The following is a 21,793-nucleotide window of genomic DNA, read 5'->3' as shown; positions in this document are numbered from 1 at the left end:
TTCGGGCAGGTCCTTAATCTAAGAAAATTTTAAGGAGGTAAATACTTGCAAAATTTATAGACAAAAAAATGATAACAGATTACATGAAATGAAAAAAAAAGAAGATGAGAGAAAATTGTAGGTACAGTATATTAAAGCACATAGGTAGCTAAGATTGATTGCAATGACAGCTTGAATGGTAGTTGACAACAAATTGGTAGGCACAATACAGCAGAAACAATATAAGATTGATTGCAATGACAGCTTGAATGGTAGTTGACAAAAATTGGTAGTCACAATACAGCATATGGCTAGCACATAAAAGAAGACAGCAATGAACACAATGATAAGGTTGTTTGATATTACATAAAAATTAGGAGATTGGGTAACACTAGATACAGAGCAAATTTAAAGCTCAGTGTAGGAAACTGTAACACTAGCTCTCCACATATGTCAGTTGCTTAATTTAGAACCTGTACTTGTGGTCGGTCACAAGCCCATTGTTGATGCGACGATGTGCATTGAATTTTGTAACTAGCTCATCAAGATTGTAACTTGCTTAGTTTAATGAATTGTGGGGTTCAATCACTGAGCCCATTATGTGCTTATGTAACACTTTCCACTACCTCCCACAGGATGGGTATTGGGTGCATAATACATGAACTAAACTAAACTCCCAGTTTTCACTAATTTCCATATTTTCGGTATTAAAACGCATCACTTAAGCTTTTACCCCTCCTACGGTTCTAAAACGCCTTTTCCTTGAGCACTTTTCTTCTCACTCCCGCTCCGTTTCCGTCTTCACCGATGGGTCTAGGTCTGCGGACGGTGTTGGCTACTCTGTTGTTTTTCCTGATTGCACTTGTGAGTCGCTTACCTCCGGAGACTAGCATCTTCACAGCGGAACTTTATGCTATTCTCTATGCTCTTCGTCTCCTGCTTTCTTGTTGTCAATCTTCCTTTGTAATTTTTGTTGACTCTCGCAGTGCCCTCATGGCTCTCGGGTTCTTTAATCCGGTTCATCCAGTATTTGTCGAGATCCAGCGTTGGCTGCGTGCGGATGCTGCCGTCAGGGAAGATGTCCCGCTCTTGTCCCATCTCTCGTAAAAGTATTCCTTATTTCGATTTTTACCCGGTTATCCATTCCTCCATCTTTACCCGTTAGCAGGCTTGTTGGTCGTCTGTTACTGTAAACTGCGTACTCTTAAGAGTTGTGTGTCCTCGTGGCCGTCCTCCTACCACCGTAACTGGCGATGGGAAACGGCTCTGGCCAAGTTGCGTATTGGCCATATTCGCTTAACCCATGGTCACTTGATGGAACGCCGCCCTGCTCTTTATTGTCCTAATTGCATTAATTGTCTCTCTTACGGTCGTGCATATCCTTGTTGAATGTCCTGACTTCTGGGACGAGCGTACGTGTGTCTTGTTTTCCAACCGTCCCTCGTTGGATCTTGGTGACTCAGATACTTTTGATATCGTTCGCCTTATGCGTTTCTGTTCTCGTATTGGCACCCTTGGTGATATTTAGCGCCCTCTGATTATCCCGCACATTTGATGGTGCTACATAGCCTTCCCGGCTTGGTGCCTTCTTTTGATAATTAATTACTTACTCGGTATTACAAGTCGTAATTTAAAACTAAATATGTCCAATCACTATGAATTCCACTCACAAATAACGTCCAGAAACTCCAATATGTGCAATCACGATAAATTCTGTTAAAAAATAACGTCCAGTTCCGATATTAGTGACACTGTAGGTCAATTTGAGCAAAATCACACCTATCGCCGTTTTCACTAATTTGCCAATTTTTTGAATAATTGGCAGTAACTTAAAACTCCAAATATGTGCCCATATTTCCGATATTTCACATATTTTGAAAACTGTAGGTCAATTTGGGCAAAACCTCAACCACCGCCGTTTTCACTAATATGCATATTTTCATTATAAATAAGTCGTAATTTAAAACTATAAATATGTGCAATCACTATGAATTCCGCTAAAAAAAAATAACGTCCAGGAGTCATATTTCCGATGTTTTGAAAACTGTAGGTCATTTTGGGCAAAATCTCACCATCACAGTTTTCACTAATTTGCATATTTTCGGTATAAAAAGTCGTACTTTAAACTAAAACTTATGTTTGAGCAGAATTCATAGTGATTGCACATATTTGGAGTTTTAATACTATATTCCATGTGGCTGCCGCACGGACGTTTGCTCTGCTGCGAAACTCAAAGGGACACTCCAGTACTCACCTAGTTGTGTTTGCGGGGGTTGAGCTCTGGCTCTTTGGTCCCGCCTCTCAACTGTCAATCAACTGGTGTACAGACTCCTGAGCCTATTGGGCTCTATCATATCTACATTTGAAACTGTGTATGGAGTCTACCTCCACCACAACACTACTTAATGCATTCCATTTATTAACTACTCTGAAACTGAAAAAATTCTTTCTAACGTCTCTGTGGCTCATCTGGGTACTAAGTTTCCACCTGTGTCCCCTTGTTCGTGATCCACCCGCACTAAAGAGTTTGTCTTTGTCTACCCTGTCAATTCCCCTGAGAATTTTGTAGGTGGTTATCATGTCTCCCCTTACTCTTCTGTTTTCCAGGATTGTGAGGTTCAGCTCCCTTAGCCTTTCCTCATAACTCATTCCTCTCAGTTCCGGGACCAGTCTGGTGGCATACCTCTGAATCTTCTCTAACTTTGTCTTGTGTTTAACTAGGTATGGACTCCAGGATTGGTCTTACATAAGTGGTATACAGGGTCCTGAACGATTCCTTACACAAGTTTCTAAAGGCAGTTCTTATATTGGCCAGTCTAGCATATGCCGCTGATGATATCCTTTTGATGTGGGCCTCTGGGGACAGGTTCGGTGTGATATCGACCCCCAGATCTTTCTATTTGACTCTTGTAGGATTTCACCTCCCAGATGGTACCTTGTGTTCAGCCTTCTGCTCCCTTCGCCTAATTTCATTACTTTACACTTTCCCGAGTTGAACTTTAGCAGCCATTTTCTAGACCATTCCTCCAGTTTGTCCAGGTCGTCCTGTAGTCTTTGTCTATCTTCATCTGTTTTGATTCTTCTCATAATTTTTGCATCGTCAGCAAACATTGAGAGGAATGAGTCTATACCCTCTGGAAGGTCGTTTACATATACCAGAAACAGGATGGGTCCGAGTACAGAGCCCTATGAGACTCCGCTGGTGACATCTCGCCACTCTGATGCCTCCCTCCTCACCGTTACTCGCTGTTTCCTGTAAACTTCCTGTTTCAGGAAGTGCCTGTGTACTTCCTCACTCCAATATTTGACAGGAAGTCCTGTGTACTTCCTGTTTCCTAACCTAACCTGTTCGCAAGGCAAATGTTCGTAAAGCAGGAACTCCCTGTACATCCCTTTTGTGGCCAAACTGCACATTTGGGTGTCACCTGAAAACGTCTGTTCATTATTCAAACATCAGAGGCGCTATATACAAAATCTTCTTTGCTGGGTGGGGGTGTAATGAAGCAACCCGTTCTCGCAAATTCGTAAAGTCAATATTGACTTATTAACTACGTGCATAGGTGATATACTAAACATAATAGATACCCTTAAAAAAGATTCATAGAAAACACCGACCTTACCTAACCTTGTTAGTATCTTAAGATAAGCATCTTATTGCTTCGTAATTACAATTATTACTTAACCTGTACCTATTATAGGTTAGGTAATAATTGTAATTACGAAGCAATAAGATGCTTATCTTAACATACTAAGTAGGTTAGGTAAGGTCGGTGTTTTCTATGAATCTTTTTAAGGGTATCTATTATGTTAAGTATGTCACCTATGCACATATATTTAAATTTAAATTTGCGAGAACGGGTTGCAACAAGAACCCATCCTGCATAGAGCCTGCCACATAGGAGCAGATTTCCAGGTTAAGTTTTTTTTCTTAATAATCCTGTTGCCACACTGTCTCAAGCTTGCCCATTTATTAGGTACAAAATAATTTGTACTTTATGATATATCAACAGTGGCCTTTGATTATCTGCCCTCAGTCCCTTGCTACTTTTACTAGTGTCAGATTTTTAAATTAAGTTGAATAGATCTTCTGGGGTTGGTCAGGCCACTACTCACCCTAAGGTGTTTCTAGAGGCAAAGGTTTTAGGGACCATTTCTCATGAGAAGGAAGTAATTATCAAAAGAAGGCACCAAACCGGGAAAGATATGTAGCACCATCAAATGTGCGGAATAATCAGAGGGCGCTAAATATCATCAAGGATGTCAATACGAGAACAGAAACGCATAAAGCAAACGATATCAAAAGTATCCGAGTCACCAAGAATTCTACAACGAGTAGATTATCCCAATAATATACTCGCTCCAAACGCATTAACTTAATGAGAGAAGCAAAGCTCTTCTTAGTACTAATTATGGAACAACTCAAACCTTTCCCTACTTCCAGTTAATATTCCTGCCAACCTTTGGAGAACGATGAGGCGTTGCCCAAGTATATAAGCAGCAGAGTAGCAAATAATAACTCACGGGGAGACATCTCCCGTCCACGAGGCTAACCATAGCCCGTGCTTCTTGCCCCACTCCTGTGCCAGGTAAGTTACGGGCTCACCATGGCCCGTGCTACTTGGAACTTGTTCCGAGTAGCTTAATCTATAACAACAACAAATAATAACTCACAGGAGACATCTCCCGTCATGCAGGGTGCAGTTGCACCTCCACAGATCTCCAGTATCAGCTCTTGATACTGGTAATGGCTCAAAAGGGCCACCATTTACGGGCTATTCATGCCCGTGCCACCTTTTGGGTGGCTTAATCTTCATCAATCAATCAAATAATAACTAGTCTACTTTCAAGTGTGGTCTAGAACAGACACTTGCGAGATACTGTACCGACTCTGTGCGCTCAACTCACACCATTGCTCGCCAAAGTATCACCTGCATACTTCTGTATACTCGACCAAATATATATATTCTCTTAGTGTCTGTGTTTATTATCACCATACTTTACATAACAATAGCAACATTACAATTATACCGAGGGACAAGTGACCGTGAGGGATGGTCGGAAAGCAAGACACACGCTCGTCCTGGAAGTCAGGACATTCAACAAGGATATGCACGACTGTAAGAGAACTGTCCAAATTGACAATACAATTTGGATAATACGGAGCAGGGCGGCACTCCATTAAGTGACCGTGAGTTAAGTGAGTATGGCCAATACGCAACCTTGCCAGAGCCGTGTCCCACCGCCGGTTACGGTGGCAGGACGAAGGCCACGGGGACACACTATGCTTAAGAGTGGGCAGTTTATTACCAACAACAGAAGACCAACAACCCTGTCAACGGGCAAGGATGGAGGAATAAATAACCGGGTAAAAGTCGGAATAAGGAATACCTTTACGGGAAACGGACAAGAGTAGATACCCTCTCTAGCGGCAGCATCTGCACGCTCATTTAAAGAAACACCAACATGGCTGGGAACCCAGCAAAACTCTACGGATTTAAATTTACTAGAGATAAGAAACAGCCAATGTTCAATCTCGACGACTACCGGATGGACTGGATTAAAGGACCCGAGAGCCATGAGGGCACTACGAGAGTTAACGACAACCACAAAGGAGGATTGACAATGAGAATGCAAGAGACGGAGAGCATAGAGAATAACAAAGTTCCGCAGTGAAGATGCTATTTCTCATGGGAATTAGCCCAGAGAAACAGGGTGCTCGACCCCTTTCCTTTTTGCTAAGGAAGACAGGAGGCCTTCTTCGTTAGCACTTCATCTTTGTTTGGGTCTGAAGGCCGGCATTTCTTTTTTGGTATATTGGTCCAGTTTGTATAGGGTTCTGAGGAGATGCTTGGTTTTCCTTCAGCCACTGTGGGATTTTGGTGACAAGGTTTGAGACCTGTCTCGAGGTTAGGTGTATTTAATCTTTCTGGAAGTGGCATTGTAAGCCTTTTCCTGGTCAAAAAGGACGGCAACAACAGAGGTCTTCGCAGCAAAAGCAGTACGAATATAGACCTCCAAGTTCACCAGGACATCTGTCGTGCTGCGGCACTTGCGGAAACCAAATTGAGAAGGGGAGAGGAGGTGATGGTGTTCCAAGAACCACATCAGACGAACGTTATCCATACGTTCAAAGAGTTTGCAGACACAACTGGTGAGGGCAATAGGGCGAAAGTCCTTAGGGGAAGTACCCAGAGACCCCGGTTTGCGAACAGGGAGGACAATGGCATCGAGCCAGTCCTCAGGGACTGACGACGACTCCCAGATCCGATTATACAGACTCAGTAAATACTGAGACGTGCACGGAGGGAGATGGCGAAGCATCTCATAATGAATACCATCGGAGCCCGCCGCCGTAGAACCGCAGAGGGCCAGGGCAGAATGAAGTTCAGAGAGAGAGAAGGGATCATTATAGGGAAGCCGAAGACGAGTGCAGAAATCTAAAGGACGAGACTCAAGGACAGGTTTACGAAGAAGGAAAGATTGGGGAAGATGAAGACCAGAGCTAACAGAAGAAAAGTGGGAACCCAGTTTGGAAGCGACCTGCAATGAGTCCGCCACAAGAGTACCATGGAGGTGAAGGACCAGTGAAACATCGGGAACGAACTTACCTGCTATCTTGCGGATACGCTTCCAGATCAGTGGCAGAGGAATTTCGGACGTAATTGTTGAGACATAAGATGCCCAACATTCACGCTTAGCCGTACGGATGGCCCTACGGGCCACCGCACTCACTTTCCGAAAGAAAAGAAAAGAATCGGCCGTCTGCCGACGGCGGTGCCTCTTCCAGGCTGCACGCTTACAGCGGACAGCCCGAGCACAGTCCGCATTCCACCAGGGAACACACTTCCGCGAACCCCGAGAAGAAGAGCGAGGAATAGAGCGGAGGGCAGCGTTGAAGACAGTGTTATGAAAAACGAGGAGAGCACGAGGGAGAAGCAGAAGGGAGAGGTCAGAGAGAGCAGCACCGAGGGTAAATAGGTTCCAGTTTGCCTTAGCAAACTGCCACTTAGGGAAGGAGAGGGAAGGGCGAAAAGATAAAAAGGAAACAAGGATGGGGAAATGGTCACTGCCATGATGTTTCATGATGAAAGACATCGAACATTTGGTTAGCCGATGCAAAAATTCAGCAGTGGCTGCACCATTATTGGCCAGGTGGATTCTGCACCTGCAGATAACAGGTACTGTACTGTTTAATATGTTATAGAAATGTACATTTGTATTTTAAAAGGCGAGTATAATAAAAATATAATGTTTTAAAGGGTGGGTATAATAAAAATATACCGTTTTAAAGGGTGAAAAATCTTTTACAAATAAACAATAGTAACTACCTCATGGCACACCAGCACTGTTGTGGCTGAACACTGGGCAAGCATGGTAGATATGCCCAATTACATATTTTAGTTAATATTGCACTCACAGACTAGATTATGATGTCCTTTTATTAGAATAAAGGTAACTGCAAAAAGCCTATTGGCCCATACGAGGATTGATCAACATCTCTTTCCAATCATATATTTTTCCCTCAAATTTATTAAACTATTGTAATTGTATTTTAGTATCAAATTTGTACCAGAAACAATTGTACCAGCAATTGTTCTCCAAACTGGCCAAGACCAGTAACTTTACCCTAGTTCTGGTTGACTTTAATATTGCAAGTTTTTATATTAGTTAAAATATTAAACGACCCTTCCCAATAGAAAATTGCTACCTTAAGTGAAAACTTATATGAGATTTTGAAACTAATTTCTCGAAGTTGATGTATCAAATTTACTAAAGACAATCTTACTTAAAAATTTGAACTATTTAACAAATAAATTGCCATCGGAATTGCCATTCCGAAGTCAATTTACTCCCCGTCCCCATAAACAGAGACCCAAAGTCCATTCCATACACCCACCAAACCTCCTGTTTATGAATGAAAAATGGTTTACACACAAATCACAACTGATGACGTCCGAACACCTCTGGAACAAGTGCTTCACTGACTACTTTTGTTTGACCCACAATGCTGTAAATGCTTCACCCACGTACTACAGTACAAATAATCGCCAACAGAACCTAAACATCTAACCTAACCAATGCTTAAATATGCATAATAAGCTAATAGTGTACAGTACTGTTTATATTAATTTATATTCAAGAAAAATCCTGTTTTGAATGAACAGCATGTTAAGATTTCTGAATGCATCTTTGGGGTCGACCGCTGGATGGAATGGACTTGTCTGAGGACGGGTTGCAATTTAGTCATTCAAGAACCACATTCCCTCACACACAAAAGAAACAACGTAAGTCTTGTGCAAGTCTGACAAACACAACAACAATACTCCACCCAAAAATGTTTAAAGTGCAGCCAAAACAAACGGTTTCTCACATTATTATTTTGGCTGTAAATACTTTGAGTCAAAATAAAGTTACAGTATTTTGGACATTCATGTCAAAAGATAGAAAATACATTTTGGTTATAAACATTTTCTTTTTATTCTACACTGAAATCATGAACTATGAACAATGCCATACAAGCTGTTATTTGGTAAGGGTGGTGCAGGAAAACTGGCACAAGGTGTAACTTTACATAAAATGTCAGAGTGCATGCAAAAGGTTCAAGGTAACCTGACATAGGAAGGAGATATCAAAAAGAAAAAATAACTTTTAAGATAAAAAATGAGAAAATCAGTATGAGCCATGAGGATTCGAACCTTCTCACATGGTACTTCCAAGCAAACACCCTAGACCACAACATGGTAAAAGCTTTGATTTGTCCTGGGATTCCACTGAATACTGTAGGGGTCCTGATGGTTCAAGGACCCTGATACATATCAGATGTACTGTATCAATGTGCTTCATCTGATAACCTTGTCACCTTGACACCTTGTCAAATAGAAGCGTTGAAGGTAGAACTACTGGACCACAGCCAGAATGCATGAGGGTCAATGTGTGAAACCTTGACTGGGCTTCAGTTGGAAGCCTCAGGACCCTTAGAGAATTCAGTGGAATCCCAGATTAAATCCCTTTCTGTTCTAGTTGCATTTCTTTAATCTGAAATGAGAGCTTCAGTCTTAGCTCGATTTCTTCATTCTCCCTGTTTAAATTACTCTTTCTTTGTAGGGAAAGCAGTGTCTGCGAAAGAATTTCCGTTATTTTGTCCTTTTGTAGTGTCGTTTGCGTTCTTTCTACGTTTTACCTCTTCTGGCTTTTTTCAAAGGAACATGTTTCAGACAGACTTTATATGCTTCAGAAGTCAGTTGTTCTATTCCTTGTAGAGGATTTTTATTACTTAGAACAGTTTCTAATTGAATGTTTCTAAGTTCCCTGTTTATTTTCTCTCAGTCTCTCTCCTTTTTTTATTAAAAATTTAATGTGCTGAATAACCCCTCTCGCTTGATCATTGTTTTAGGTCTGTTACGAGTATTGATGTTAGTTTGCACTTTAATGAGCTTGTGATTGGAGCATGTGGTATCCGAGATTGTAATGTTCCCGATTAGTCTTCATTGTTTGTGAAGACCAGATCTAGAATATTTTCGTTCCTAGTTAGCTCTTATCTGCTGGTCAAGTGAAAATTTGTCACAGAATCTAAGTAGTTCTCTAATCTATGGTTGGTTATGTCCAGATAGATTTCCTGGTATATTATTATTATTATTATTATTATTATTATTATTATTATTATTTGCTATTCTCCATCTTAGACTAGGCAGGTTGAAATCAACTAAGAAGATATCAGGTATTGAGTTTGCCAAGTTATTGAGGCAATTCTCTATTTTGTTTATCTGTTCTGTGAATTCCTCAGCGGTTGCATCTGACAGTTTGTATATTAGAAAAATAACAGTTTATTTTCTCTATTTTCACTCCCAGTACTTCTACCACCTCATGTATAAAGTTAAGAAGCTCCGAGCATAAAAGGTCTTCTCTAATATACAGGCCCACTCTTCCACGTGATCTATTTACCCTATCACATCTGTATAGATTATATTCTGGTATCCAGATCTCACTGTCCAAGAATTTCCCTGTATAGGTTTCTGTTAAAAGCTCCAAATAAAATACTGCATTTGACTCTGTTAAGAGGCCAGTTATGAATGACATTTTGTGTTTTTGCTCTTGTTTTTAGTCCTTGTATGTTGGCAAAGATGAACGAGGTTACATTATTTGGAGTAGTTTGACTGGGAGACTTTTCTGGCAGGTCCATTATGCATGGAAATACCTGATTTGTTCAGACCAGTACTGATTATTGTAGAGTTGCTGCCTGTCGTAGTTGTAACTCTGTTGTGGTGCAATTACTTAAGGGGGCGTCTGGTTATTATAATGAAAGTTGTTCAATGTCAACCAATATTATTTTTCTAGTTGTATATGAAAAGTGCTTAAATTGTCCCAAGTTTCAGTACTGCAGCGTAAATAGAAAGGGAGTTTTTTTTTTTTTTTTTTTTTTTGAACGTTTTTTACACATTTTCAAGTCCACACTTCAGAACACACGTTTCAGATAAAATTATTCTGTGACACTTTTCTGACACATTAGCATATAATAAAGGATTTGGGGATTTAGAATTTCCAAAACATCTTTAGTTTTCCTAATACAAATGTTCAAAGTTCCCCAAAATTTTTTTGCAAATATGGCATGTTTATTGCTATTATAAAATCAATAAATGAACTTAGAGAAAAATGAAAGCCCCCCAATGTAGAGACATGCCCTCCACATATACTGTGTAAGTTTCATGTAAATTGAATAAAAAAAGAATGAGTTTTGTAAACGTTTGTGTCAATTGAAAAAAAAACAGAAATGAATAAAGTCTAAGGTTCTAAAATCTGTGGCTGGGGTTGACATCAACCAATTTTCTCCAAAATAGGCATCCTTACAGATAGGCTTACGTACAGTCAGGTGTGTAAGTTTGATGCAAATCGCCCCAAAAAAAATGAAAAAAAAAAATATTTAAAAAAAAAAAGAAAAAAAAATCCTTTTTTTTTTTTTTTCCTTAAATTTTTTTTCCAATTAAACTAATAATAATATTTGTTTAATATATGCTATTGTGATAGCAAAGAGTTGTAGTTATGATTTCAGTTGACACTTTTGATTGATAATCGATTTTGACCATTTTTGCATAATTTTCACAACTACTTCAATATTTTTTTTCTCCCTTCCTATTTACGCTACAATGCTGAAACTTGGACCAGATGAAACACTTTTCATATAGAACTTGTCAAAAAAGTTTGATTGAAATCGAATGAGTTTTCATTTTTGCATTTTTGGACCCAGATGCCAACCAGACGCCCCCTTAAATGTGGTTACAGAATGAGAGTTATGCTCGTGGTGTCCCAGCTTCCCAGCACTGTCATATGTAACGCCTTGAAATTACCGACAGTTTTGGCCTCCACCACCTTCTTAGCTAACTCGTTCCAACCGTCGACACCGTTTGCAAAAGTGAATTTTCTTATATTTCTTTGGCATCTTCGTTTAGTTAGTTCAATTCTATGACCTGTTCTTGAAGTTCCAGGTCTCGGGAAATCCTCCCTATCAATTTTATCAATTCCTGTTACTATTTTATACTAGTGATCATATCGCCTCTTTCTTTTATCTTTTGGTTTGGCTTATTTAATGCCTCTAACCTCTCCTCGTAGCTGTTGTCTTTCAGTTCTGGGAGCTACTTAGTGACATGTCTTTGCACCTTTTCCAGTTTGTTGATGTGCTTCTTAAGATATGATATACACCAGCTGCATATTCCAGTTTTGGTCTAACAAAAGTTGTGAACAATTTCTTCAGTATTTTGCCATCCATGTATTTAACAGCAATTCTGAAGTTAGAAAGTGTAGCATAGGCCCCAAGCACAATGTTCTTTATGTGATCCTCAGGTGATAGTTTTCTATCTAGAACCATCCTTAGATCTCTTTATCGGAATTCTTTAAAGATTTCTCGCATAATTCATAGATTGTGTGGTGTCTATGTTCTCCTATTCCACATTCCATAACACGGCATTTATTTACATTAAAGTCCATTTGCCAAGTGGTGCTCCATATACTTATTCTGTCCAGGTCTTCTTGAAGGGCAGAACAATCATCTAAGTTACTTATCTTCCCTATTATCTTAGCATCATCAGCAAACATGTTCATATAATTCTGTATTCCATCTGGTAGATCGCTTATGTAGGCAATGAACATTAATGGTGCGAGAACTGAACCCTGTGGTACTCCATTTGTGACATTTCTCCAGTCTGATACACTTACTCTGATTACTGTACTGCCCTCATTTTTCTATCCGATAGAAAAATGAGGGCAGTAATCAATTAGATAAAAAAAATTCATCTATGTTAGAAGCTTACCTGTCACCTCCCCCTCCAATATGTCCCAGTTTCCAGAACAACCTGTCCTTTTTCTACACATCTGCTACAACTCCTGTACACAGGGACACCTGAAAAATCAGTTTAAGTGGAATGCTGAGTTCGGGTGCACATTCTCTCAGAACTCATGCTGAAACTCCATCTGAGCCAACTGCTTTTGTTCTTTCTTAGCTCCTCGAGCCTTTTTTCTCCTGTCTCTAGACACCTCTATGTTGTTCTCTGGAAATCTTATTGTGTCTGGTTCCCTGAAGAATTCCTTTTGTATAAACACACTTTGAAACTTTTTGTTTAATGTTTCACTGATTTCCTTATTATTTTCTGTGAATATATTTCCCCATTTTCAACCTCTGAATATCATCCTTTACCTGCAATTTGTTGTTTATGAATTTATAGAATAGACTTGGTTTTGTTTTACATTTGTCCGCAATCCCTTTTTCAAAATTTCTTTCTGCCTCTCTCTCCTCACTGTCGTGTAGTTGTTTCTCGCATCTTTGTATCCCTGGAATGTTTGGAGGTTTGGCCTCTTCCTATACTGATTCCATTTTTGAGTCTTTTAGTCTCTGGTCCTCTCACAATTTCTGTTGAACCAATCCTGTTTTCTGGTCCTGCATCTCTGTTTTGGTAAGAATGTTTGTGTGCCTTCATTGTATATTTTGCAAAGTTTGGCATACCTGGTTGATACCTGGTTGATGAGGTTCTGGGAGTTCTTCTACTCCCCAAGCCAGCCCGAGGCCAAACTTAACTTGAGAGTTTGGTCCACCAGGCTGTTGCTTGGAGCGGCCCGCAGGCCCACATACCCACCACAGCCCGGTTGGTCTGGCACTCCTTGAAGGAAACAATCTAGTTTCCTCTTGAAGATGTCCACGGTTGTTCCTGTAATATTTCTGATGCTCGCTGGTAGGAGGTTGAACAACCGTGGACCTCTGATGTTCATACAGTGTTCTCTGATTGTGCCCATGGCACCTCTGCTCTTCACTGGTTCTATTCTGCATTTTCTTCCATGTCGTTCACTCCAGTACGTTGTTATTTTACTGTGCAGATTTGGGACCTGTCCCTCCAGTATTTTCCATGTGTATATTATTTGGTATCTCTCTCGTCTCCTTTCTAGTGAGTACATTTGGAGAGCTTCGAGACGATCCCAATAATTTAGGTGCTTTATCTCGTCTATGCGTGCCGTTATATGTTCTCTGTATTCCCTCAATTTCAGCAATCTCTCCTGCTCTGAAGGGGGAAATGAGTACTGAGCAGTACTGAAGACGGGACAACACAAGTGATTTGAAGAGTACAACCATTGTGATGGGATCTCTGGACTTAAAGGTTCTCGTAATCCATCCTATCATTTTTCTGGCTGACGCAATACTTGCTTGGTTATGCTCCCTAAACGTTAGGTCGTTTGACATTATTCCCAAATCCTTGACATGCCGTTTTCCTACTATGGGCGGATTCGATTGTGTTTTGTACCCTGTATTATGTTTAAGATCCTCATTTTTGCCGTATCTGAGTACCTGGAATTTATCACAGTTAAACATCATATATATCTCATTTACTTCCTTGCCTAGCAACAAATCTGTCCAATTACACTCATTTAAAAAAATCAAAGTTCCCCATAGTGTCTTCTCTTGAAATTGAGTTTAACATTCATCCATTTTCTTTTAGATTATATCTCAAAACATATTTAATGTCCAGCAGAACATGATCACTCTTTCCCACGAGAGGTAGATACTGGATGTTAAATATCTCTTTCTTTCCTGGTGAATATTAGATTATCAGTGTGTAATTTTATCTGATTCTGGTATGCAAGTGGGTCTTTCATCCAGTTCCTATATATTCTCTCTGTACCAAGTGAGAGGGTTCAAATCCTCCTCACGGCTCCTACTGATTTTCTCATTGATACACCACGTTAATGGGATTTCACTGTGCAAAAATAAATAATGATACAGAAGAGGAACTATACAATTTTAAAGTTTTAATTTTGGGGTTAACAAATAAAATAAAATAATCATATATATATTCATGTATGTACATTACTTTGCAGTCATTTCTTAATAATAAAGTCCTGTATAACCAATCCCCCCCCCAAAAAAAAAAAAAAAAAAATTATCACTTTACAGTATTTAGAGAAATATCACAAATGTTTAAAAAAATATTCACTATCATAATTTCATAAAATTGATCTATAATCCACTAGCTAGAAGGTCTGTAAATTTCACAGCAATGCCACGATTCCACAACTTCTCTTGCAAAAGTCTCCACCTCTTGAGTTTTCTCGGCACATAAATATAATGCAGTTTCGGGCAGTGCTTTAGGATCACACACAAATGATCATCAATATCAACATCTGATATATCGTCTAACACTGGCAAAATTAGCACCTCAATATTTTCAGTTTTATGTTCACTAATAATGGCACAGAGATTGTCGATGGCTAAAATTCCGATACATAAACTTTCCACAAAACAGCAAGCAGACAAAAGCATCCGTATTAACTCTACATTCTCTGGTTGCATAACATTAAGCATCAACTGCAAGTTCTTCACTTTTGGCCATTTATTGTGTGTATGAGATCCTGATATAATACCTCCATAAGATGCACTTCCTGTGATTGTTATGTTTTCCAAGTCAGGGCAAAGGGAAGCAATTGATATAATATGTTGTTGTGTCGTCGTTGCTGTAGAATGCAGCCTTAATCCTAATGATTTCAATCTGTGTCCATGATGACTTAGAACAGGATGCAAAATAGATTCTAAATGTACAATATCACCAACAGCAGTGAGAGATTCTATATTTCTACAAGCAAGCATTATATTGTCCAGAGTTTCTATACTCTGTGAAGCCCTTGTTTTGCAAGGACTCTTGAGCTCGGAACGTGAGCACTGGCAGTCTGTCCCTCTTGAAAATATTACAGATACATCTTGCAGGCCGGGAAATAGCTGAGGCAAGTACATAACATCCACGCTGCAAATTAATCTATCAGTTACTGAATTTCTGTGCAAGTCCGAGAGATCGACAGTAGTTAACAATAAGCTTTCTAAATTATATTGCTTACCACTGAGCCCGGGGATTTTTGTAAGAGCATAATTGTGATTGAAGTCATTTACACGCCAGTTTAATGTTTTAAGGTTTGGATAGTATGTTAAGATTGCTGTTTTTATCAAACTATCATTCCAATTTTGATGTGAATTTTGTCTTTGATACCACAAATGCCTTAAAGCAGGAAACTGAGGCTCCAAACAACTATATCTACCATCATGACTAGATATATATTCTATCCATGGCCTACCTAACAGAGATACACAAAATACATCTTTGGTTAAAGATCCAAATGAATCTATCATTACCAGTTCTTCCAACTGCTTTGAAAAGCACTTGAGTTTACTTAATGCAACTAGATGAACACATTTCCCGGCAAGATGAATGCTTTTTATCTTTGTACAACTACTAAATAGTGCTTGAAGTACTGATTTCATATCATCAGTATCCTGAAAATCAAATGAAATCACAGCTCTCTCAACAGGAAATGGCCCAAATGTTTGCAGAACTCTGATAAAGGCATTCAAATAAGCTACATCTGATGTGGAATATTCAAATATAAAATCGTCATTGTCCTCCCACGTCATATTTCTCCCTTCCCACTCGACTCCAGTACTTAACACAAATTCTTCCAGGAGTAAGAGCTTCAGTATGGAGGCCTTCAGGAAGTTCACCTGAGACTGACATGATATATAATCTGCTACCGAGGCAATTCTCCGCTTCAGGAGCCGAGATGCAGGATTACTTATGCTGGTCGATGTTGTGCACTCTAGGCTTGACAAATACTGCTTGAGATCCTTCTGAAAAATCAGATATGGACCTTAATGTGAATCATTGTGAACATGCTCTAATTCACAAACAGAAATTACTCCATTTTAAAGGCTGAGTAATTTCACATTTGAAAATCACATAAAATGATAGACTAATTACTTTAGCTAGAAATAAAAGTAATACTGTAATTATTGGACAAAGTACAGTGACACCTTGGTTTACAAACTTAATCTGTTCCAAGAGACGGTTTACACCAACAATTTGTAAACAAACAAATTTTACTATAAGAAATAATGTAAATTGAATTAATCTGTTCCATACACCCAAAAAATTAACTTAAAAATACATTTTAAGAACACTACTCAAATTTTTACTATACCTTAACTTTTATTCAGGACTCTTGTTGGCAAATGGAAGACAGTGAGGAAGGGGGGGGGGGAGGGGGAGGAAGAAGGAGAGGTGTTAGTGTTTGGAAGAGGAGTCCCCCCTTCCATTATAACATCAGGCAGTGATGATATTTCTGGGGTATTCTCTCTGTTTTGAAGGCATACCATTAGGACCTGGTTGTGGCTCACTGCTTGCTTGTCTTACTAATAGTCTCTAGACACTTGTTTTTCCCTACATTTTAACACTTGTCTGTAGCGAGACATCACATTATCATTAAAAAGGTTAATACAACGGCCAGCTACAGCTATGATCTCTTGCTTTTCCTCTATCGTCATCCTCACAACTATTTTCTTAGGTTGAACTTTACCACTGACTTTCTTGGAACCCATGGCATAATATATAATAAGAACTTTTATGTTCAGAAACCAAAAAAAGCAGAAAACCAATATAATTCTTCACAAAGAATTCAAGAGCAGTCATCACTAGGCGGGATACACTGGTAAACTGAACGTGTCTTGCCCCATGCCCAGCAGAACCCACCCACTCGACCCATACACGCATCAACAAACACTCGCATTCCGAGGCAAACTTTGTACACCGAGTCAAATTTTAGAGGAAATTTACTTTGTATACCAAAAAATTTTTAATCTGGGTTATTTGTAAACCGAGGTTCCACTGTACCAAGTTAAAACTCATAATGACCATCTTCCCATGTCTCACTATTATGGAGTAGGGAGGCATCAGCTTTGATTAAATAGAAGAGCAAATGAAAAACAAAGATACCGCCCTCCTCCAAAATAGAAAAAAACTCCATCCAATCACCATACCTGTACCGTAAATGGCACATCGCATACAGAAAGCCATCATGATCACACACTAGTAATACAGGTAGTCCCTTACTACAAACGAGTTACATTCCGAGAACGTGGTCATAAAACATTTATTCGGAAACAAGATTTTCTATAGGCGTAATACTTACTATAAATGGGAAATGCATTTCCGGGCTACCAAAAATCCTCATAAAACCAATACTTTTGGGACACATACAATATGAAAAAATCAGCTTTGAGTGTAATGAAACGCCATTTTCTGGGCGAGACCCGGAGGCTCCCCGGAGCTATACCGGGCTGATGTGTATATATTAGACCGTGGCAACAGTCAATCGAAGGAGTTCTAAGCCTACAGGGGACCAGAGCCAGAACCTGGCCCCCTCAAGAGAGGCACGAGGAGCAATGGCCTAAAGACATCCCCATGTAATTGGAAGTAGTCTTTGTCTGCCATCTACCAGGTCAGGCACCCAGAAAGGTAGGAATTTCAAAACAAACTACTGCTGGGCAAAAAAATTGCAAACCAAAAACAAAAAAGCAAACAGAACTCCCCAATCAAAAACCGGGAACAAACATGACGTCACCACAATCGATGCACATCCGTCTGCGCAACCCCCCATCCCCGGGAGGGGAACGAGGGGGGGTCCCAGACCTCCACACTGGCAACTCTCCCCAGTTCAGAGGCCAAGCATCAAAAACGTGAAAAACCGCCTACCGGGAGGGAGGGATGCCAGGGAGCCTCCGGGTCTCACCCAGAAAATGGCGTTTCATTACATACAAAGCTGGTTTTCTGTGTAGAGGCCCTTCGGCTCCACGGAGCTACCTAACAATATATATAACTCCCTATAATTGCGACCCTATTCTCATTAACTTATTAAGCAAAGTAATTACAAGGAAAAGCATTTTCCATTTCTACTAAAATAAGTTGCGCATGCGTGAGAGAGGGGTTGAGGGAGGAGGAGGGAGACGCCAGATTCATGGGGTGTGGACGACGCCATATACAACGTGGCAGCAATACGTACAGATAGAGGTGAAACTTTCGTCAACTACACGATTGGCCCTTGCTATTAATCAGCCCTGGAGTGTGCAATTACTCCATTAGCGATCCAAGGATCGCATCGGTGGACCACCAGCAGGTTAAGTGGTCTAGTTTCTTACTAGAGCTCTAATCATGTAAACCTTAGTCCCTTAGTCCATTGTTACACCGTGATCCCTCCATGACAAATTTGTGTCGTGAAGGAAATCTAGCTCTTAATATATTGATATTTAATTGATTGATTCGAATTACTCGTAGGACCACCCTATTTTTACTGAAAAGGGAAACAAATAAAGCAATGAAATAGGACTGAGATACCAGTGCCTGTGGATAATGTAATTATGAAGAATTATTTATTGAATATTAATGGACTGTAAGATAAATTACTATTCAAGAGTTAAACTTTCCCAAACTTCACAATTGGGGGTTAATACTAGAAGCTGAGCTACTCCTTGACACTTCATCGAGGCTGGTTCTTCCTCTAATAAAATTAGTAAAATTTACTAAGAGATGTAATTGGTATAAACATTTGATAATTTGGTTAGTAACAAGAACATATTAAAATAGTGGTTAGATAAGAAAATTGTTCCTATCTAAAGTTCATGAGGCTATAGAAATATACTTGAATTCTTAGCTCACATAAATGAAATATAATTTTAAGATATTATTAGGTTTCAACTATTCTTAAGCAAGCAATGAATAAATTAAAATAATCTCAGCTGCTTAGCTGTGACAGTGAACGGAAGCGTGGTGGTGAGATGGCATCATCTAGAACCTGCTGGAACACGTGACCCGATGGCATAACGTGGGAAATTGTCTCACTCTGGCTGCTTAACACACGCTCGAAACCTAATGTGGTGTAAAAATTGTTTACACACAATAAATTATATCATTATGATTTAATGGAAGGAATAAAAAAAATTCCCTGTGGACGTACTTGTCGCTTGAGGAGGAATCACGGTGTAATGATGGACTAAGGGTAAAGTTTACATGATTAGAGCTCTAGTAAGAAACTAGACCACTTAACCTGCTGGTGGTCCACTGATATGATCCTTGGATCACTAATGGAGTAATTGCACAAGTGCCGCACGATACGAGGCGACAGTATTTGGCGTAAGATAACGGTCCTGAAACAACCAAGAGAGAAAGAACAAAACAACCCAATCAGAAACGAAGACAACCTATGAGACAAAAATGCCGAAAGGACCGCCAGGAAATTTCATACTGCCGTCTAGATGAAACTCGCAGGTGGGACACTAACAACGAAGCCACCTGATCACCACACAAGTGGTGATACACCTGTGTCAAAAAAACCAGAAGCGAAGAGTGGAGAAGATCGAACCAGCCACGTACCAGACAGGACTGATCTGCTGAAAGAGGCGGAGCCGCGGGAAGACCCTTGGGTTCGGACAGCGAGCAAGAAGCACCTGAAACCAAGGCTGGCCCAGCCACCAAGGCACAAACAGGACTACTCTCTCCTGGTAAGTCTCCAACCGAGCCAGGATCCAGAGCAACAACTGGACCGGAGGGAATTGGTACAGATAACTCCACCTTGACCAGTCCAGCCGAAAGGCATCGACCCTGACGGTCTTGCAGTCTAGGAAGGGCGCCACATAAACTGGAAGACGCCTCAACCATGCCGATGCAAAGAGGTCCACCTCTGGGCGCCCATACATCCGGCAGAGCCAACTGAACGAGTCGGCGTCGACCGTCCACTCAGTGGAAAGGGGAATGAACCGAGACAGGCCATCCGCCAGGACGTTTGACACCCTCCTGAACCTGAACCGCCAGGAGAGCCAAACCCCGAGAACTCAGCTGAGAAGTCACCCGAAGCGACCAGTCCCAAAGAATCAAGGACTGCATCGAACCCCCGCGGTTCAAGAATGAACCACCGGGGAGCAGTCCAAATGGAGCCGGATCGAATCCTCTGAAGCGAATGCCACACCGCCACAAACTCCCGCACCGTGCTGTGAGCTTGACGGAAGGACGGACTCCACCGATCCTGGCCGGCCTGGTGAGCACTTGTCACAAAACTCCAGCCGAGAGACGAGGCATCAGTGAACACATCGAGCGAGGGCTCGGGGAGGCGCCACAGCCGGTGCAAGGCTCCTGGGATCCAAACCCATCAATCGCGAGAGCAGGGAAAGGGACGACCCCAAAGAAACCAGAACATCCGCCGAAGCCAGATCCTACCCAATAGGTAGACCAGCACAGCGAAGTTCAGGCTCCCGCACAGCCACTTGAACAACCAACGTGTGACCCGGGTGCCCTCCAAAAACAGCCAGAGGAGGGACCGCAACCGCAACAGCGTCGCAGGAGGGAGAGACAAGGAAGCAGTCCAAGAGTCCCACACAAGACCCAGCCAAGTCCGAACCTGAGAGGGAACCAAATGCGACTTTCTCCAGTTCACCAAGAACCGAAACCTGGAGAGCTGGGAAAGAACCATATCCTTGGCGAGCAGACATCACAGACTGGCTGGGAGTCCACACCAGCCACCAGTCAGTCATCGAGGTAAGCCAGAACCTGAACCCCTAACAGACGCAAACAGGTCACCATGACCCAGGTAAAGCATGTGAACACTCGAGGTGCCAGATTCAAGCCGAATGGAAGGCAACAAAAGTGGAAAGCTTGTTGCCCAACGACAAAACCGAGTCGGTCCCCGAACCCCATATGAATCGTGACATGCCAATACGTGTCCCGGAGGTCCAGAGACACCATCCAGGCACCCGGCGCCAAAAGCAGCCGGACCTGAGACAGAGTGGTCATCCGAAAATAGGCGCAAAAGACCCAGGGATCCAGACTAGCCAAGTCCAGTATGAATAACAGATCCGCACAGTCCCGTTTCGGAATTAAAAACAAGCGGGAAACCCCACCTGAGGGAAGTTGTCGTTTCGACCACACCCAAGCGAACCCACTCCCGGATGACCTGACAGAGCACAGGAGAAGAGGCCTGCCCTGCCAGCCCCAATCCCCCCGAAGGAGGAGCGACCCAACGCCACGGCAAGCTGAAGGAAACAACCCGAAATGCCTACGAATTGTGTGAACAGGCGAGAGCAAACAGCGCGAGCCTCAGGAAAACCTGAACGACCGTAGGCAACTCATCATTATTCAAGTGCGCAGTCCAACAGGATGAATGCCAAGTCCCCCCCCCCCCCACGAAGAAAAAGCAGTCTGCCAGCCAGGAAGACTCCAGCACCTTGTAACGCATCCAATAAGGAAAAGAGGAGCCAAACTCAAAAAGAAGGCTTTAATATCGAGACGTAATCCGGGTCTCGCAGGAGGTAAGCCGCAAGGGGCCTCCCACACCTTCCTCAGTGGGATGCGGGAAGCCAAAAACCTCCAGAAGGAAGGAATCGAAGAACCCAAGGGAACTCTAAACCGAACCCGGGAAGGAGTCGAACTCATAACAAAATCGTACGGGGAGGGGGATGGGAAAACCCCTC

The 21,793-nt window shown here is 41.3% G+C and overlaps 1 protein-coding gene across 5 annotated transcripts in view; it reads right to left on the bottom strand.

The window, feature by feature from the left end:
* Window positions 1-7,232: 7,232 nt before the first annotated feature.
* LOC123753289 (uncharacterized) overlaps window positions 7,233-21,793 on the bottom strand; it is a 31,361-nt gene continuing 16,800 nt past the window's right edge. For all 5 annotated transcript variants that reach the window (XM_045735283.2, XM_045735286.2, XM_045735285.2 and 2 more), the window contains one exon: window positions 7,233-16,129. In XM_045735283.2, the coding sequence (XP_045591239.1) occupies window positions 14,474-16,129 (1,656 nt within the window). In that variant the 3' untranslated portion in view covers window positions 7,233-14,473. The remainder of the gene's footprint in view (window positions 16,130-21,793) is intronic.

This window comes from Procambarus clarkii, chromosome 22, assembly GCF_040958095.1.
Source record: "Procambarus clarkii isolate CNS0578487 chromosome 22, FALCON_Pclarkii_2.0, whole genome shotgun sequence".
Taxonomy (NCBI): Eukaryota; Metazoa; Arthropoda; class Malacostraca; order Decapoda; family Cambaridae; genus Procambarus; species Procambarus clarkii.
The sequence above is the reverse complement of the archived record's forward strand: the minus strand, read 5'-3'. Positions and strand labels throughout refer to the sequence as shown.